This window comes from Hylaeus volcanicus, chromosome 3 (assembly GCF_026283585.1).
Source record: "Hylaeus volcanicus isolate JK05 chromosome 3, UHH_iyHylVolc1.0_haploid, whole genome shotgun sequence".
Classification (NCBI taxonomy): Eukaryota; Metazoa; Arthropoda; class Insecta; order Hymenoptera; family Colletidae; genus Hylaeus; species Hylaeus volcanicus.
This window is the reverse complement of record NC_071978.1, coordinates 17,748,912-17,768,996: the sequence shown is the minus strand read 5'-3', so window position 1 is coordinate 17,768,996 and position 20,085 is coordinate 17,748,912. Positions and strand designations below refer to the sequence as shown.

Genomic DNA, 20,085 nt, shown 5'->3' with positions numbered 1-20,085 from the left:
CTCGCTTTACAGAATTTCCTCAATGTCTGAATGTTGGTTTTCATTTTCAAGTTGCCTAATTTCCTTTGTCAAAACCCTCCAACCATTTCAACTATCAATCTTTTTCTTCTATTCGTAACTAAATTTGTGCATTTAACCGTCAGTTTTTCTCGAAGCGTAAAATGTCTTACATATCTGGGAAAATAACATTAACAGATTCTTAATGAGACTATGTCCCTGAGCTCCCTTCTCGGGATTTGCAAAGAAAAAGCATCTGGCTCGAGGGCGACAGCTTACTTCTCTGGTTGTTTACAGGGAAGAAGAATTATACGTGTGTTCCTGGGTGTGGGCCAAATGTCTTTATTACCGCATGCTGCACTTGGTACTGTGAAAACTTCTCGTGTTTGGCTAAAACAAGGTACACAAGCATAAAACTCTAGCGACGAGCTTAAGAAAAAACTATAGACACAGAAAGAGCAGTCTGGTAGATCTATTGTTACTTACGACATTCGAGGAAAGTTAAGAAGGGAATTCGGTAAGCATCGGCTTATTCAGCTGTCTTATCAATAAAAAACTGTGGCGAATTATGACAGTCCTGTCTTAAAGAAATGTTGCACAGAATGGAAGTACACGAAAGTATGATTTAATTATTGAATTATTGTCGCAGGCTAATGGAATAAAAAGTATCTAAAGATTTCATGTATGTATAGACTGAAGATGTAAAAAGCGTCTTATTATTAGTTAGAATTATACGTTAAGACTTTTACAGTAATTGAAAATAATTTCATTGGTATTATTTACACAATATTAAGAGGTTTCGTGTAAATGAAATAAGATATTTGTATTGTTAAGTTAATAAGCATAAATACGATTTTTGGTCTAAATAACATCACTATACAAAGAACAAATTCTCAGGTCACTGATAATGAAATTAGAGTTAGGTAACATGAAATTAGGAAGCAATACCATCTGAATACTATAATAAATTGTCCAGAATTGGAAATATATAATATAAAATGCAAAACACGAAGAATAGTTAGAAAATTTAGTAAATTAATTGTTCAAGTGACTTTTCAACAAGCAGAATTATTAATTTTCAATCGATACACATCGAATCACCGTTACATATCTGCTACTCCACCTTTTTCTCTTTTCTATCGTAAATTTCTCACATGATTTTATTCAACACGCCATTTCTATATCCCCTCGCATAAAAAGATGTCTCTGCACAGAGGATAATCCGAAGATCTATGTATATTTATTAGATTCTCTTTCGTCTCTTAGCTTATAAATCCTACAATATACCAGTAATACTTTGAAGTTACTATGTACATTTAGGAATTTTTATGTCTACTAACAAAATTTGTTTAAATTAAATGTTACATTTCATATTTCCAAATAAATTGTTCATTATTATGAATATATGCATGTGTAAAGTTTATTCATATACGTACATATTTATAATGAAAAATGTATTTGAGTATATCGAACCTAACATATCATCTAATTTATACAAATTTCATTAATTAGACATACAGGGTACAAATACTTATGGGACTGACTGTATATCTAGCTACATTAACTAAATTACACAAGTAATCATTTCAAGATACGATTCCCTATAAGCCATTCATAGTAACAATAAATGATGCAATTACTACGAAATGAAAATTTATTTTGCTTAGAAATAATTAGATTTAAAAAGTTGTTTGTTGAGATAATTCTGAGTGGAAAATTTCAACACAAAGATAATATCGAAAGAGTTAATAAAATAGTCTGCTATCAGTAAGCATTAAAGATATATTTCACACCACGTCCTCGACTATCATTGCAAATAAAATAAAGTATTTGTGTAAGTGATTCTTTTCAAACTAAAGATTATACGTAATTTTTGTTTATTATATTTATAAGCAAAATTTGAATTATCCATATTCATACATACCTCAATAGTTAATCATTTTTGATACGTGGGTAAATTTTTAGAAACTAAACTCTTCATCATTAAGATTAAATTAAATTAATTTATACTCTGTTTATATTCTGTGAAATCTATCTTTTGATGATCACTAACAATAATACTACTTTATTAAAATCAAGTTCAGTAATATTAACATAAACGGTATCACTACTATAAAAATAAAATCTTTCACACAATCTGATCTAGTACATAAACAATAAACATTAACTATACCTTATTCCAAGCATTTGCATTTCCACAAAAAATATAATTTACCTGACTGATCTCCCTCGCTATTTTACTTACAAACAAAGTATTTACGCCATATAATTTGTCCATTTGAATCAATCAACTTTTATACAAATATCTTTTTGATAACTTTATCTCCTCATGAGATATTTAACCATTCCAAAGCAACATCAAAGCTCCTTTAATTTTCATGACAGAAACACACTAGCTTGGTACGAAGTATAATACGAAATTGTGATACGCAAGAGTATACGAAGTATTGAACGAAATTGCTAATGTAACGAGGTACAGTCGAGTAACTGGATTATATATATATATATATATATATATATATATATATAACAGCAAGTGCAAAACACGTTTTCGCCAGTTAACATCCCGAGACGCGGTGATAATTGATTGCTAGACAAACGAAGGAAAGCAAGTAGTTTTCCTTCCTCTTTGTCGCTTATTAGTAGATTTATACTTCAATTTTCATCTCGCGTCGCAGTGAGAAAGTTCGATACACAAAAAGCGTAACAGCGTTCTCAGAGGTGCATTTCGCAATTCCATTACTCGGAGAACAGGCTCCAACATCTCTGGATCCCTTGATTCTATTATGCTAGCGGACAAATGGGGTGCATTATTCTTTGGTACGAACTTGGCCGTGACCTTCGCAAATGAGAAGCGAAATTCAATCAAACCCTCGGCTAGCACAACAGACAGCCTAATGGACGCTGACGTTTCCCGATCCACGTTTAACTACTATCTATCGAAGACTGTTCAGCAACCAAAACCGAGAATGCACGCAAAAACAGAGACGAGTAAATAAATTATGGTAGTTGTTTGATTGCCTTGAACAGGAATTAAAAATTGGAATGGAATAATTGTATAAAGTATATTTTTTATTGCGAAAAGATGCAAATGAAATCATGATAATGATAGTATTTCTTTAAATACTTTTAAAAAATTCAGTTTTCATTTTTTTTAATCGCAATATAATTTATATTCTTGGGAGACATGTCAACAATTTAAGAAAAAAGTTTTATTGATTTCAAATGACAATTGTGACCTCTAGAATTTCAAAGATTTCTCTGTGAAATGAGATGAAAATCAGAACAATGATTTTCATTGATCAGAACAATGAGATGAAAATCAGAACAATGTCAAAGATTTCTCTGTGAAATGAGATAAAAATCAAAAACAATGAAATCTCAAAGATTTCTCTATGAAATGAGATGAAAATATTAACAGATTTCACGCTCGTCGTAAGAATCAAAAGATTGATAATGAAACTCAATAAAAAGCTTTTCTCCGTTAGCAACCCTCGTATTCCAGTATCTCATATCTATCCATTTGTCTCTGTCTCTATCCATGCTTCATTGTATGCCATAAACGTTAAGTTAAAGCTACTGAATATATTTTCTTTGCTGCTTCAGCAACTATAAACTCTTGCTTCCAATAGTGACGGAAAAGTACTCGAATCTCAAAATTTTCCATGATTTTAGTAAAACAAAAAAAAGTTAAACGATCAATAAATCAACGCAGGCAATAATTAAATATGAAGGAGCTTTTCAAAAGTCACAAAACGATATATAACACTTGTTTATAAAATAATTTTAGTGTCGTCAAAAAATTGCACAAACTAAAAAGCGTCAAAAACGCACGAACTTTTGGTTCCCCCTAATATTTAGCCTCCTAATATTCTTCACCCCTTAAATACTGATTGACTCTTGTTCAGATTTTTATTGGATTATTGGATCTGTGTGAAAGATCGTAAGGACTGATTTATGCTTCCCCCTGTATTAAATACAGGGACAACTTTGTTTTTCTAAATAGAATACTATAATATAATACTATATTTTTTATACAAAAATATGGTAGACTATCGAATTCTGAATAAAAAAGTAATTTCACTTTATTACTTGAAAAAAATGTACATGTCGAATTGAGTAACCTCCTCCTTTTTCGAAGTCGGTTAAAAATGTTCTATAATAAAAATCTTAGTATAATAAGTTAATTTAGTATAATAAGAAAAGTTTAGTATAATCAAATTCTTAAATAAGATAGAAAGCTGCAATTTTTGTTTTATTAATAAATTAAAAATTTTCTTATGAATAGCACTACTTATATCCTATTCGTAAACATGTAAAATATTCTTAAAGCGTTTTATTTTTAATATCTAATCCCTATAGGTAGACAATTGTATAAATACCAGCACTTACAGTGAGTGTAGAAAGTATTCGTACACCGATCAATTCCCCCCAAAAATTTATGTGAAATTGTACTTTCTTAACTTCTTTTTTTATAATCAATGATATTTTAAATATTCTCGAAAGTCTCTAAGATAGATATAGTCCAAACAACATTTACTAGTCAATATAATTTGTGATGTTAACAAAAAAAAATGCGAAAAGTGGGTAAAAGTATAGAAGCAATAAGTATTTGTACGATTCTTATGACGAACCATTTACAGTAGAGTTTGTAACGTAAACACATTAGTTTATTGCTCCATACGAATTAGAAAACATCAAATTTCCAGTAAAGTACTTTTATAAATGGCTCTAATAGAAGAATGGAAGAAGATCCCACTTCGAATAACTAATAATTTATTTAATTTAATGCTTAGAAGAGTTGCAATAATTATAAAATCAAAAGGAAATCCCACGAAGGAAGTATTATATACTTGTAAATTAATGTAAATTTCTTTTTTTTTTTAATGAAGTTTTAAAAATTAAACAGTTGTTCGAATACTTATTGCTTCAATATTTCTATCGATTAATTGGTTTTTTTCTTGTTAATTTTGCAACTTATATAAATAACTATTACTTTTGTAATCTATCTATTCTAGAGATTTTCGAGAATATGTAGAATGTCATTGTTTATAAAAAATAAGTTAAGAAATTACAATTTTACATAGTTTCTTTTGGAAATTGATCGGTATGCGAATACTTTCTACACTCACTGTATACGACAGCAGAATTTTAAACGGCCCGCAATGTGTTTTACACGTTTAGGCCGAACGCACACGGGCGCAACCGATTTGAAATTAGTGTTGCAAACCGTTTGCGCTCTTTGTTTTATCTACTCCACTATCTTTGTTTTACCTACACAGTAGATCCACCATAGATCCACGTAGTCGCATGCAACTAGTTTCAGAGTGGTTTGAAACTGATCAGTTGCGTCCGTGTGCGATCGGCTTTACGCGTATGTTGAGTCAGAAACGAATTTACAAGTGAAACGTAATCAAAAACCAGTTTACGATCGGATGTAAAATTTTTATTCGTTATTCGGGAATAAAATTCGCCCAACTCTGCCTGTGCCAATAATTCTATGACTCATTGCAAGCGTGAGAGACACTGGGCGGCAGTTGGCACCAAGACGTATCATCGGACGCGTCGCGTTTGATTTTAAAAGCGTCGCGATTAATAAACAGTAACCAATGACAACCAACGTTGGCTCGATCGCGAAGAAAATGCTACAACGAATATTATTATCCGTGGACCACCAAAATTCGTCGAATTGGACCGTTATACCTCGACGTATTTACTTTCGCGAAACGAATGGTCCTCGATCGTGACAAAAACGTTGAGCGGGCTCTTTCGTTGGATGGTGGTATTAATGGCCCTGGGCGATTCGCGCTGCGAGTGGTATGAGTCAATTATCATTGCATATAGTGTAGCCGTTCGGATAACGCCGGAATTTGCGTTAGGTGTGAACTTGTACGTCAGTGTCAGAAACTCCGGTGTTTTCGTTTCCTCGATGTCGGATAAAGTTTCTCTCATAGCGCGGTTCAACGGACGTACCGCGATGTTCGTTTCCGGATCACGGTGTATTCACAAAGTTCAACTCCCAACGGGACCTAACCTCTTTTGGAGACGCATCGCAGTGACTCCAAACGACGTTATCGATGCGCTCGATCGATCGCGGCCCGTGGATTCCAGACACGTCTCGCCGACCAAACGAATGGATACGCAAGAACGTACGGGCTTTTTACTAGTTCCGAGACACAATTGTTCGCCGATTGTTACATCTTCTTTAAACGGCGAACGACCTTCGAACTAGTATAACATTGAATTCAAGAATTTGTTCTAAATCAATAACGTTTGTTGTTTCAAAGTATTCGTAAATATCGTGAAAAATACGTGAAAATGACGTTCGATGTGATTGCTTGTAAAAGAGGAATTTTGCTCAAGAGTGAAAAAGGAACGCGATCAAAGCGTATTATGTGTGGTAATGCGGTGTAGGAGTAAGTCAATAGAATCCAGTGTCATTGGAGAGTATTTGGAGATAAAAGCCATTGTGAAGCGAGGCGAATATCGACTGCGTTTGATTGTCACCGGATCGTGTGGACAAAGTGTCAGTGTGTGAAGTTTCTATTTGAGGTTAGACCACCCGTTGCCGAACCACGTGCGGGCAGACATGCATGGCGCGGACTTCAAAAATGGTAGGTTAATACACTCTTGTATTTCGGGGATAAAAGACGAATAAAAGATGAACAATCATTGGATAGATTACATTTTCCTCGATACTGATTCATCTTTAACGATACGGGTACCATTTAACCGCGTCGTAATAGCGTGTAAATGCTGCGTAATGATCAGAAATGATTAAACCGTGTATCTATGAAATTTTTATTCCTTCGAGTTTCTTAATAGCTTCTTCTTTTCTTTATCTTAGTTTTATTGTTAAAATATAGTAATGAGTAATGATAGATTATTGCAATACAATTTTTAACTTCTCGACAATTTTGCTTTACACAAGTTTCAGCTATATAAGTAATAAATTTGAAAGGTTTGAAATTTGAAATACAAACATTTACTTCGAAGAAAACGAGATTTTATTAATCCTTGTTTTCGAAATGTTTAACTAATTAAAACTTATATGTTGGAACATAATAAAATCTAAAAATTACCAAAGACAATATCGTTAACTAATAATTGTATACCAAGTAATAATTTCAATGATTAAAAAATGAACAACATTTTATTAGTTATGTACCTGTGTATGTAACATATATAATATTCATGTTTGAACTAACAAAACTGTTCAGTGAAATAAATTTTAAGAAAACTTTACAGTATATGTTACTTTTTACTGTATACTGTTTACTGTGGCGGGAATTTTAAACATTCGAAAGTAATTAACTTTTAATTAAGCAACATCAGAGACAAATCTCTTCCTACAATCGATCTGAAAAATTGCAATTATATAATTAACAAACAAATAAAATGAATTTAAGAGATAAATATTAATCCGTGAAAGAATATGTGGTAAATGTAATATAAAATGTAAATTAATCACGAGGTCAGTAAAATTGTTTACGTATAGCGAGTACCGGTTGTACAATGTAAAGTCTCAGCAAATTTCTGAGTGTATACTCTGTTAGCAGGTTTTTGCATGTAAACAGTATTAGAGCTTGTGATATTAAAAACCAGAGTTTTGTAAACTTCAGCTTCCTGCGAACCCCTCCAATAAAGAACAATTTTTATGAATCCCTTGAGGGAAAATTATATTCTACTTTTTTTAACGTAATTAACAAAAATTGCTTAAATATAGATACACATTGAAAGAATTCTTATTTTGTTCATAACTACAATGTAATGTAAATAGTTTTACATGGAAACAAATAGATACAAACTTTTCAACTACTCTTCAATACAAAAATGTATAACTATATTAATTTAAATAAATTTTAAATATAAATTTCGAATATAAACTCGTTAAATTTGTTCGTATTTCTTTGATATTGTACATTGTTTTAATAAAAAAATGTGTAAAAGTTTAAGATAAAAAGAATTAAACCATTTAAATTGAATATACATTTTTAAATTATAAATACAATGTATTTAAAATTATTCTCAAGCATGTCTAAGAAAAGTAAAGTATAGTTCCACTTTAAGAGGATGCGCCAAAAGTTTTTCTTTATTGAGGTCACCTGGAAATGAAATTTGGGAAAACCTTAAAAAGATAACTGTCTTATTTTCGTTCACAAAATTTAATATTAAATTTTATTTATATTTCCATTTAATTAAATTTTGTTTGCACGCACGATCATTCCATCACTGGTTGCACTGAAATTGTTGTGACGTCCGACATCTGCTACGTCAGTAGCTTATCTGAAATATCTGAAAAAAGCAAAACCTGCTTCTAACATGAAACTTTTTCACGCGAGCAGTCACAGGACATAGTCAAAGTTAATGTATTCAGAACCAAGAGATACGCTCAAGGTACGAGCAGTCAAGGGTAATGAGGTGGAAGTATTTGGAGTAAAAATCTATATGAAATTGTAGAATCCTAGTATGTATACGTTTACATAGCCGGGACGAGTTTAAATATCTAGCCATTTATGTTCCAATACATATGGATTGGCTTAAACCAGTGGTTCTCAACGTAAGCGATATCGCCTCATAGAATCAAATATTATTAAATTTTAGAAACATCATCAACCTCAAGGTTCTCATTTGAAGTCAAAATTTCATATACAATGGGTGTAGAATGTATTCGTACAGCGATCAATTTCCCAAAAAACTTTTGTGTGAAATTGTAGTTTATTAACTTCTTGTTTTATAATCAATGATTATAAAATAAACCTGCTAACAGAGTATACACTCAGAAATGTGCTGAGACTGTTTACATTCTGAATTTACATTTTATATTACATTTACCACATATTCTTTCACGGATTAATATTTATCTCTTAAATTTATTTTATTTGTTTGTTAATTATATAATTGCAATTTTCTAGATCGATTGTAGGAAGAGATTTGTCTCTGATATTGCTTAATTAAAAGTTAATTACTTTCGAATGTTTAAAATTCCCGCTACAGTAAACAGTATACAGTAAAAAGTAACATATACTGTAAAGTTTTCTTAAAATTTATTTCACTGAACAGTTTTGTTAGTTCAAACATGAATATTATATATGTTACATACATAGGTACATAACTAATAAAATGTTGTTCATTTTTTAATCATTGAAATTATTACTTGGTATACAATTATTAGTTAACGATATTGTCTTTGATAATTTTTAGATTTTATTATGTTCCAACATATAAGTTTTAATTAGTTAAACATTTCGAAAACAAGGATTAATAAAATCTCGTTTTCTTCGGAGTAAATGTTTGTATTTCAAATTTCAAACCTTTCAAACGTATTACTTACAGTGGGTGTAGAATGTATTCGTACACCGATCAATTTCCCGAAAAACTTTTGCGTGAAATTGTAGTTTCTTAACTTCCTTTTTTATAATCAATGATATTCCACATATTCTCGGAAATCTCTAGAATATAGTTCAAACAACAATTATTAGTTTATATAATTTGCGAAATTAACAAGAAAATACGAAAAATTGGTAGAAATATAGAAGCATCGAGTATTTGTACGATTCTTATAACGAACCATTTACAGTAGAGTTTGTAACGTAAACACATTAGTTTATTGCTCCGTACGAATTAGAAAACATCAAATTTCCATTAAAGTACTTTTAAAAATGGCTCTAATAGAGGAATTGAAGAAGATCCCATTTCGAATAACTAATAATTTAGTTAATATAATGCTGAGGAGAGTTGCAATAATTATAAAATCAAAAGGAAATCCCACGAAGGAAGTATTATATACTTGTAAATTAATGTAAATTTCTTTTTTTTTTAATGAAGTTTTAAAAATTATTATTATTATTATTATTGCTTCAATATTTCTATTGATTAATTGTTTTTTTCTTGTTAATTTTGCAACTTACGTAAATAGCTAATTCTTTTGTAATCTATCTATTCTAGAGATTTCCGAGAATGTGTAGAATGTCATTGTTTATAAAAAATAAGTTAATAAATTACAATTTTACATAGTCTTTTTGGAAAATGATCGGTGTACGAATACTTTCTACACCCACTGTAGCTTATTATTTATATGCTATGTTAATATTCTAGAAAATATTTGATTTTCCTGTATCTTACGTTTTTGTGTGTCAATTTAAATTTATACTACTTTTATTTCTTTTAAATATCTTTGTTTATATCTTACTAATGCCTGGCATAGATTATTTTGGGAATTATTCTGGAATTTTAAGATCTTAAATATAAAAGGGAACAAAGTGGGCGTTTAGACTGAAAAAGTTGAGAAACGCTTGGTTAAAAGGTGCAAGAAAGAGTTGAATTCGCAAGACGTGACGTGGTCTGAAACATTATACTTGAACACGCTCCAAACCCGCATGAAATTTGATCGTTTTAACGCTTAGAGGACCATGCGGGATCCACTGGGTACCATAGCCTCGTTAATTCGTCAAGAATTCATTGATTTCGTTGAATTAATGTTGGTTATTTTATCTAAGGTATTCTTTCTTTTAATCTCTTTAATCCTAAAAAAATGTTTGTATTGGAAAAAAATTCTTTATTTGTTGCATCAAATTTCATAAACATTCATTCCACAATTTCGTTATTAGTGATTCAGATACATTTACTCGAATATATTTCGGAGTATTTAATTTTGTTAAACGAATTGCAGACGGTATTATAAATCAATTGCTATAACTATATCTTGAATATTCGATGATAGCAACGGCAATGTACTAGTGCATTGATAACGAATAAAAGGAGACGATTATTGTAAAATTACAAAAATATTTCCTAGTGGTCTATAGACAATAGTAGTTATAAAATATACTTCAATTAAAATTATAATTAAATTAATTCATATTTAATTTAATTGAAATTAAATTATAACGTAATTAGACCTTTATAAGAGCATAGGAATATGTTTAAACGAATGTGGTCACAAAATGTATGATTTCGATACCTTAAATGTACTCCTGATGCATATAAATATGAATCGCTTCTATTTTGATAAACAATTACTTATCATTCTCTTTGATCAATCGCGCGCTGCAGCAATATAATACTGTACATTAAAGTGATCGATATTCAGGCGCAGTTAAATGAAGCTAAGCCGCTTCAGCCTTTTAGACCAATTCGTGAATACAAAAAGAGATCACTTATCACTTGACCCTTATATCGTCTTCAGTGATTGTATAGGGCATATACAGGGTGTCTTGCTTAACTCTTGCATCTTAAATACCTCGCATGTTTCTTATGATAGAGAACAATGTTAGAGGAAAACGTTGTATGGTTTAGAGGGAGACATACTATCATAAACAAAATAATTGTTTTAAGATTATATTTTTCACGATTCCAAAGTCACTGGCATTTTTCAAAACGGGATACGTTATTTTCATTATCATAATATTAGAGCCGATGAGAAAACAAATTCAAGCATGTATAATGACTTTGTGAGGAGTTATTATAAAATCATACTCCAATGTCCGCAGTTAACATATTATACATGTTTGAATTGGTTCATATCAGTTACAATATTACAGTAATGAAAATACCCCAGCCCACTTAAGGGGGTATCCTGAATTAGGTCTAAAAAAAGCGGTTCTTCATGAATTTTTTTAGGATGAAAAAAAATAATTAATTCTATCGAACTTTTTATTCTATTTTCATACATATTTGAGTAGTCTGTAGAAATTTTGTCAACAAGAAATATTCAAATTGAGTGGACTGCGACGCAAATTTGTAGAGCACCTCAAAATTAAAACCTCCTATCGGCGGGAAAGATTCAGGTCGTAATTTTGGCTTGACACAAAAGAAAGCAAAAGAAATTTTCATTTTCATACATTTTTCTTCTATGTGAACCAAGAAAAACCCGCAAAAATGGTGAAATGTGACATTACTGCAAGTTTGGAAACAAGAACGAGTTCTTTGGGTGAAAAAAATCACTTTAATTTGATCAATAAGTTGTTTAACATTTTTTTGTATGAATTTTTTTATTTCACATCGAAGAAGAATGTATGAAAATGAAAATTTCTTTTGGTTTTTTTGTGTCAAACCAAAATTACGAGCTGCATCTTTCCCGCTGATAGGAGGTTTCAATTGTGATGTGCCCTACAAATGTGCGTCACAGTCGACTCAGTTTGAATATTTCTTGTTGACAAAATTTGTACAGACTACTTAAATATGTATGAAAATAAGATAAAAAAGTTCGATAGAGTTAATTATTTTTTTTCATTCTAAAAAAATTCACGGAAAACCGCTTTTTTAAGACCTCCTAATTCAGGATACCCCTTTAAGGGATTTCACTATAGTAAGGCTACTCAATGACACTCGAGAGAGCAGGCCATATCCTAAACTTTCTCTCTTCTTATTCTGCAGCGACAGATATACAGATATTCTCGGTACATTTATTTTTGTAATAAAATAAAAGGTTGAATTATAGCAAATATTCCAACAGAGAAACATATCGCAAAATTAATGTGATACATTTGTTCATATTTCAAAGAGGTTTCTCAAGTCATTGAAAAATTATATTTCAGTATCCATATACTTTTTATGTATATTATTTATGATATTTATATCAATTTTGATATTAATTGCACTTTTATTGCGAAGTTATTATAATATATCATAAAATAAATATCTAAAATAGTTGTGACCTCACAGAATAAACATTTGAGAAATCCTGGTCCATATTATTTCGTTGTTGATAATGTGTATGACATAATTTGGCATGAAGTGCGCGAATGTCGCGAGACATTTGATAACGGCTAAAATAATCATGATTTCATCTGCGTCCGTGATATAGAATAATTTGTTCAAGCGACCTCGACCATAAATCATGCTACTGATATGATATCAAGCACGCCTTCTACCTCCTACTTACATCGTATTAGGTTGACTCTTTTATATGAAAGACAAAGTAATCAGGTGGTATAAGATTACATAATATGGATGTATGTTGTTCAAGAAAACGATAACTATTTTAAAAGATTTTAAATGTTAAGGGAGTATTCTAATCTATTGCGCCAATTTTCAAATACTCTTATGAATATTTTTTTTTTTTTTTTTTAATTTAATTAATTATTTTAATAGTGTGACGATAATTCTTATATTTATTCAAAAGTAACTGGATTATCATTATGCAATAAAAAGCACTTTATTAACTATATGAAACCTATGTCATTTCTGTTTCATACTCTTTAAAGACTTGAAATTATATGCAATGTTAGATAATACATGGACAAATAGTGTGTACCAATTTATATGGGCCATAAATCTTGAATTGCAAGAGGAAAGCAACGGGGAAATTGCTGTAAAATGAAAGTACTACAGCTGGTATTATGAACACATATTCCATTTGTTTGATTAAAATCGAGGATTAACCGATATTCTCCCCCATTCGTCATACAACAATTATTTGAACATTCCTGCGATGGCTGATTCAAAAATTTATCGGTACAATAAACGTATATTACCACTTCGATGAATAAACGATTACCAATCGATTAAACAGGAGTGGAATATTCATTGCCAATCGATCAGGACAATTTCATAATTTTCATCGTTTTCGCGAATAAATTGTTAATCCTGAGTTTATTTGAAGAATTAAAAAGATTAAATTTGAATAAATAATATGATCCCAATATTAAACGAAATTTCATAACACCTCTTATCGTCTTTGCGAGTTGAATATTAGCGTTGTTTTAATACGAAAAATTAAGAGAATAACAGTTTGTGTAATTGCTTGCTTATTAGTCAATGTGAATATTTATTACAGTCTCTGTGAGCTTGATACTTATTAAATGTAACCTTGTAGGGGGCCCTTTTCGGTATAATCTACGAATGTAATTCGTAAAATTTCAAAAGGAATTAAATTTTCTTATCTGAATATAAGAATTATTTATAATTTGACTTCGTTACATAAACATAAACATAAACATAAACGGAATTAATACTAGCAAACGTATAAACAAAATATGGAATAAAGTATTTGCATTGGTTAAATTTGGCCAAAATTCAAGAATTCAAATATTATTAACCTCGTTGGAAAATATCAGGAAAGTTATTATTTTCCTGAACACACACCAATTTATTAAACAAGACTTGATGATAACCTTAAGTAAAGTTACTAATAACCCTCAATTGTCAAAAGAAAGTAATCATTTTTTTGGACTTTGTACTTCCATACAAATTTGATATATGTATATAAAATCTAAAATATGTTTATTTTATATTGTATATAAATATAATTATAATTTTATATACAACATAAAATAAACATATTTTAGATTTTATGTACATATATCAAATTTGTATGGAGGTATATAAACATAACTAAAAACAATTTACGAAAACTTACTGTAGGAAACACCTGATAAATCAAAGACTTACGTGTGAAATGAATTTAAATATTACCGAATTACCTTTAAAACATACCTAAAATTTTCTGAAAGTTACAGAAACATTGCATATATTCTTCTCTACAAAACAAAATATCTCAAGAAACACTTAATAGTTAGTCTCTTAATGTGGATTCCCCCCTTACTTGGGACACCCTATTTATGCAGATTTTCTGAGTGAGTTTACGAAATAACATCTGCGATCTATACGAAAATTCATTAACGACTCGGGGCGGTGCTCATTATTTTTAAAGTCGTTGAAACTGATTGCGTCCGTATCTTCGAGGGTCTCTCTGAAAAGTTTCATACTAAAAGTTATCGGCGCCCGGTTTGAACAGTTTTTTAACTCGACAGATTTAAAACGGTTGAACTGCGATACCAACTTGCGAACAACTTCGAAATCGTCATCGATCCGGATGGTCGAGTTTTTCTTCCGGAATAGTTTTCATGCTGCCACTCAACCAGTGTCGATAAAAACTTTCCTTTCGAGCTGTATGTACGGAACAATTTTTCGTTACTCGATGGATGTATTCTGGATTATCAAAAATAAGAAAGGTTGGTCCCCCCTGAATATGTATATATTCTTGGTCGATTGCATTCGAATGTCCCTCGGGAGCATCGTGAGTCTATCAGATTTTTCAAAAATGTTTCTTTCAAGTTTCCACTTCCATAAAGTTAAAGTTACAATTGGCATGTAAAAGCAAATCAAAATATACGAGCTACAGGCGCTAATCTTTTAACTACATATGTATCATTAAATTTTACTACTTTTGCTTTCAATTTAATTAAAGGTAGCTTGAATATTAGGGGGACCAGAAAGTAATGTCGTTTCTGCGAATGCAAATACTTGTTTATTATTTACCAGCTCACCGTGTACCAATCAATTTTTATCGATCAGGTATTGAACATTTGCACACTAGATGCCGGAAGGTTATTGATAACGAGGACAATTATATAATTGATTAAAAATAAAAACATATTATAAATTTATTTGTTTGAATTTAATGTAAAAGAAACGACATTATTTTCTGGTCCCCCTAATACAACATTAATTAACGTAGATTTCAATTTCATCTGTTACCTATGATTTCTGTTATAAACAAAGAAGTTACTCTTTATTTCAAAAGAAGAGGGTGACCGAAAATAAAAAATACATGTGTGTATATACACTTGGATTTAAACTTGAGACAGTATAAATCAATAAAGTGCGTAAACAAGCAACGACTTGCAGTTCATATACATTGTCAAATACATTGTTGACTGAACAGGATCACGCTTGTTTAGTGGGTCTACAAGCCTTTGATGTTAGTAAATTAATTATAAACCACCATACCCGATCGCCAACATGGGACATGTTTCAGGGCGCAAAATTTAATAGAATACACGTTCTTAATTAAATTCTAAATATAATACCCGCAGTAGCTGTATAAAATTCCTAGCAAATATGAACGTGAAGTTACATTTAAAACATATTTTTCAATTCGAGTGGTATGTACACGTTGGAAATTAATTGTAAAAAGACTATATCCATTAGCAAACGTTACAAGAATATTTCTACTACGTATTTCCTTCACCATTATTTATAGCCCAGAATATTGGGATTCACCCCATTTTCCTTCGTTGGGCCTAGAATCCCAAACGATACCTTCCGTATCGATTTCAAGAACCGCATGGTGCTTACTGCATCAATGGGACCGCCTGGGGCCGAACCGAGTTTTCTCCTTGAAAATTAGCAAACTTTGAAGCGCTATAACTTGAAAACTAATAAAAATCCGGTAACTACAAGGTGCGGCAGAAATAACTCCCACATTTTAAAAAACGATTGAAAAAAAATGGTACGAGGTAACACCAGATACTTTTTATTTCTTAAATCTAGATATAAAAAAGGTTTTTTTTACTTAATGTTTTAAAAATTATGTCGTTCCAATGGTGGCCCTTTACGGGCGATACACATTTCGAGTCGTTCTTGAAAGTTTTCCATCACTCTCGCTAGCATTTCGTGGGAAATTGTTTCAATTTCCTTTTGGATGGCCTCCTTTAATTCATTCAAGGACCAAGGACGATGTTTGACAACCTCATCCTTGAAGTATCCCCACAGGAAAAAGTCACATGGATTTAAATCCACCGAGTTACGGTGGCCACGGAACTCTTTCCCGTAAAGAAATCACTCGACCCGAAAATACCATCTGCAAAATTTCGCGCTGACGACGCCCTGTATGGACCGTACCTCGGCGGATTTAAATTCATGTTACTTTTTTCTGTGGGGATACCTCAAGGCCGAGGTTTTCAAACATCGTCCTTGGTCCTTGAATGAACTAAAGAAGCCCATCCAAGAGGAAATTGAAAGTATTTGCTCCGAAATGCTAGCGAGGGTGATGGAAATCTTTCAAGAACGACTCGAAATGTGTATCGCCCGTAAAGGGCGACCATTTGGACGACATAATTTTTAAAACATTAAGTAAAAAAACTTTTTTATATCTAGATGTAAGAAATAAAAAGTATCTGGTGTTATCTCGTAGCATTTTTCTTCAATCGTTTTTTAAAATGTGGGAGTTATTTCTGCCGCACCCTGTACATTAAAGCTTAATGAATTCATCTTGAAAAGTACTATCGCATGGTATTAAAAAAAAATATATAGTTCCATTTGAAAAATGAAACTTGACCATCATATATGAGCCCCACTTTACCATGCAATTTCCATATTTGAAATTTTGCATTTGGCTGATAGTTTTGGAGTTAGAGCTCTGTATCACACTTAGGGTGAGACATTATGTCTCTCAGATACCCATCCCCCTCGCTGCCAGCCCATTCTTATTTCTTTTGCCCGTAGTTTCACCCGAGTAGCCCCGACCACCGGTGTAATATGATCCTCACCGATTGATACGCTTCTGTCGAGTGTTTTTTTTTTCTCGGACCTCTTTCTCCTTTCACTATCTGTCCTTTTCTATGTTCGACGCTCGACTCGAGTCAAATGTAAACACATAAAAACACTCGAGTGCAATGTTTTGGGTCTCTGATTTTGCATGCCTCCTTCAGTCGTTACTGTATCTTCTAATGTTTTGCCAACAAACTTCGAGTGTAGAGAAGGACAGCGAATGAAGAAGAGGACGGAGCGACATGAGAAAATGGCGACCAACACCGGGATTATTTCGCTGAGACAATATGTAGTAAATATGTTGCGAATTACGTCGTGTTTGGTCTCATTTTAATCAGAAAAATGTCAGGAATATGATGGTAACAGTTTTACAACAATGACGGTAATAATAAAAAAAGGTTGATCGTTGCATTAGCATTGTCTCATAGAGATACCGATCCCGGATCATGTTACTGTCCATTTATCGTAGAGAAACTAATTGTAAAATTGTAGTGCATGTCAGGAAACTGTTGAATTATATATTATATATGTCTAGTATATATTATATATTATATATAATGTATAATTCAACAGTTTCCTTACATGCACTATAATAAATACATTACATATATACATTATTGTACATTATATATGTATACACATGCTGGGTTAGGTCATATACATATACATTATGTATACTGTATGTTTTGTTTATTTAGTCACTTCAAATATCTTAATACATATTACTCATTGTGAGTCTACATAATACATCGACCATAAATAACGAGTCGAATTCTATTCGAATTGCAATCTACAAAGCACGCAACAACAATAAATAGTACTTACCATATAGTTAGCATCCAGCAACGAATCCTCTTCTGTCCAGGAATTTATTTGATCAAACGTTCAGTGTTAACGCATTTATTCTGTTCGTTTATCAACACATACTATTCGCACGGAAGCCTGACTGTCCAACTTCTTCGTAGAATTATTTTTATCACATAAAACGTACGTAACTGGTTCACTAACATAAACACTTGTGTCGGTGTCAATAATGAATTATGAGAAATGAAACATTGAGATTGAACTCGAACAGATATTGAACGATTGAACAGATTTACACCTTTTTCGTGCATCTTCACTCTCACGTGCATAATACACAATTCTAGCTAGGATTCGCTCTCGCTGATTCGGAGGCTATGAAATGATTTGGTAATTCAAACCATTTTGAAACTACTCAGAATTTTATGTGGTATCAGGAAACAGATGAAGTAAGTACTTGTTCGCTTCCATTAATGGGAAATTACGTTTCTTTGAATGCTTCTATATTTTTCTATGTAACTGGATAGCAAAAATAATAGCATCAATCAAAATTTATTAAAAGACTGCAGATTTTTATTCGAATTCATATTTTTACAGATTCAGATAAAGACTTGAAATTTAAATGAAACTATATGTTATCTTCTAAACAGTGTAAGCTGCCATTTTTTTTTAAAGAGATTTCAGGTCACTAGTATGTTTTTCTTTTTTAATGGGATGAGGTATTTTTACTGCAATTTTTGTGGATAACTATTGCCACATAGAATCAATTTTATTAATAAATTAGTTTGCCCCTCTTTCCTCTAAGTACAAAGATACAATTGTATGCATGATAAATATGCATTGACTTTGGTCGTTTTAGTATTACTTTCTACATCTATTTCTTTTACATGTATGCAATGCAAGTTAAAACGTGTCTCGTGACTAAATTGATTTCGTACACTCCCGCTCATAAGTATATGGACACTTCGTCAATTAGAATGACTATCTAAAATGTAGTTAGGAATCTATTAATAAATATCTACTACACATTACTACACATTCGAATAGTATAAAATTTTTATTTGTAACATAAATATGTTCCTTAATGTTTAAAGATTTATATATAAACCAAATATCATTACAAGTCTGTGGATTTTATGCATATTCTATGTTCAATATATTCCACAATTAATATAGTAATATTATTATTTCATTTTGCGTAAGTGCACGTACTTTTTGTTTATGTTTAGCATATGTTTATTATATTGGTAAATGCATAAAATCGACAGTCTAATCGTTACAATAAATTACATGCTTGTTAATTTGCGTTATTTAATAAGACGTGATTCCTGTTTGCACGTTTCGTAACGAAATGGCTCCGAGTGCAAAGGGTTAAATTTTCTTAAATACACGTCCGAAACAGAATTTGGCAACAAATAATTGTACGATATTAATTTATGGTGTACATTAATTATTCACTGAAAGTAACAAATATGTGTCCACGTATTTATGGACGGGGGTGTACGCAGAATAGAATGTGCTTACAACAATTATAGCATGCAGATCCCGATTGATGGCGTCAGGTAAATTACAAAACGTGCATGCCTCGCATAAGCGTTTTTTGCGGAATCAACAGGTCAAATCCGAGACAAATCCTTACTCCCCGATAGACCTGTCGAGCTGTAACGTACTTTAACGAAGCGAAGAAGAAAAGGAAACAAAAGATAATCGTTCGTAGCAGTGAGGCCAGGAGGGAAGTCTCTGAATCGAGTAATTCACTGAATGCTTATCAGACTTATGCATCTTTTATTCGTGCATTAATGCCGACTCGTTTTGAACTGCAGCCAACGTACGTAGTTCATTAAGGAGGGATGCCACGTTGAACACGTGAAAATCGTAGCTATATTCAACAATTCTTTCTTTACAGAAACGATTGACCCAATAGAAGATCTGTTTGCTGAGGGTTTACCATACATATATTGCATAATACAAAAATAATTTTTATTTAGATTTTTTTTTAAATAAAATAGC

At 31.5% G+C, this 20,085-nt stretch overlaps 2 protein-coding genes across 3 annotated transcripts in view; one reads left to right on the top strand and one right to left on the bottom strand.

Moving 5' to 3' along the window:
• The window catches only part of LOC128874247 (RYamide receptor-like), a 260,772-nt gene that overhangs the window by 237,723 nt on the left and 2,964 nt on the right, over window positions 1–20,085 (bottom strand). For both annotated transcript variants that reach the window (XM_054118782.1, XM_054118783.1), the window contains exon 2: window positions 18,100–18,277. The gene's annotated coding sequence lies outside the window, so the exon portion shown is untranslated. The remainder of the gene's footprint in view (window positions 1–18,099; window positions 18,278–20,085) is intronic.
• LOC128874240 (MATH and LRR domain-containing protein PFE0570w-like) overlaps window positions 5,336–20,085 on the top strand; it is a 39,505-nt gene continuing 24,755 nt past the window's right edge. The window contains exon 1 of the mRNA XM_054118766.1: window positions 5,336–6,611. Within this exon, the coding sequence (XP_053974741.1) occupies window positions 6,587–6,611 (25 nt within the window). The 5' untranslated portion in view covers window positions 5,336–6,586. The remainder of the gene's footprint in view (window positions 6,612–20,085) is intronic.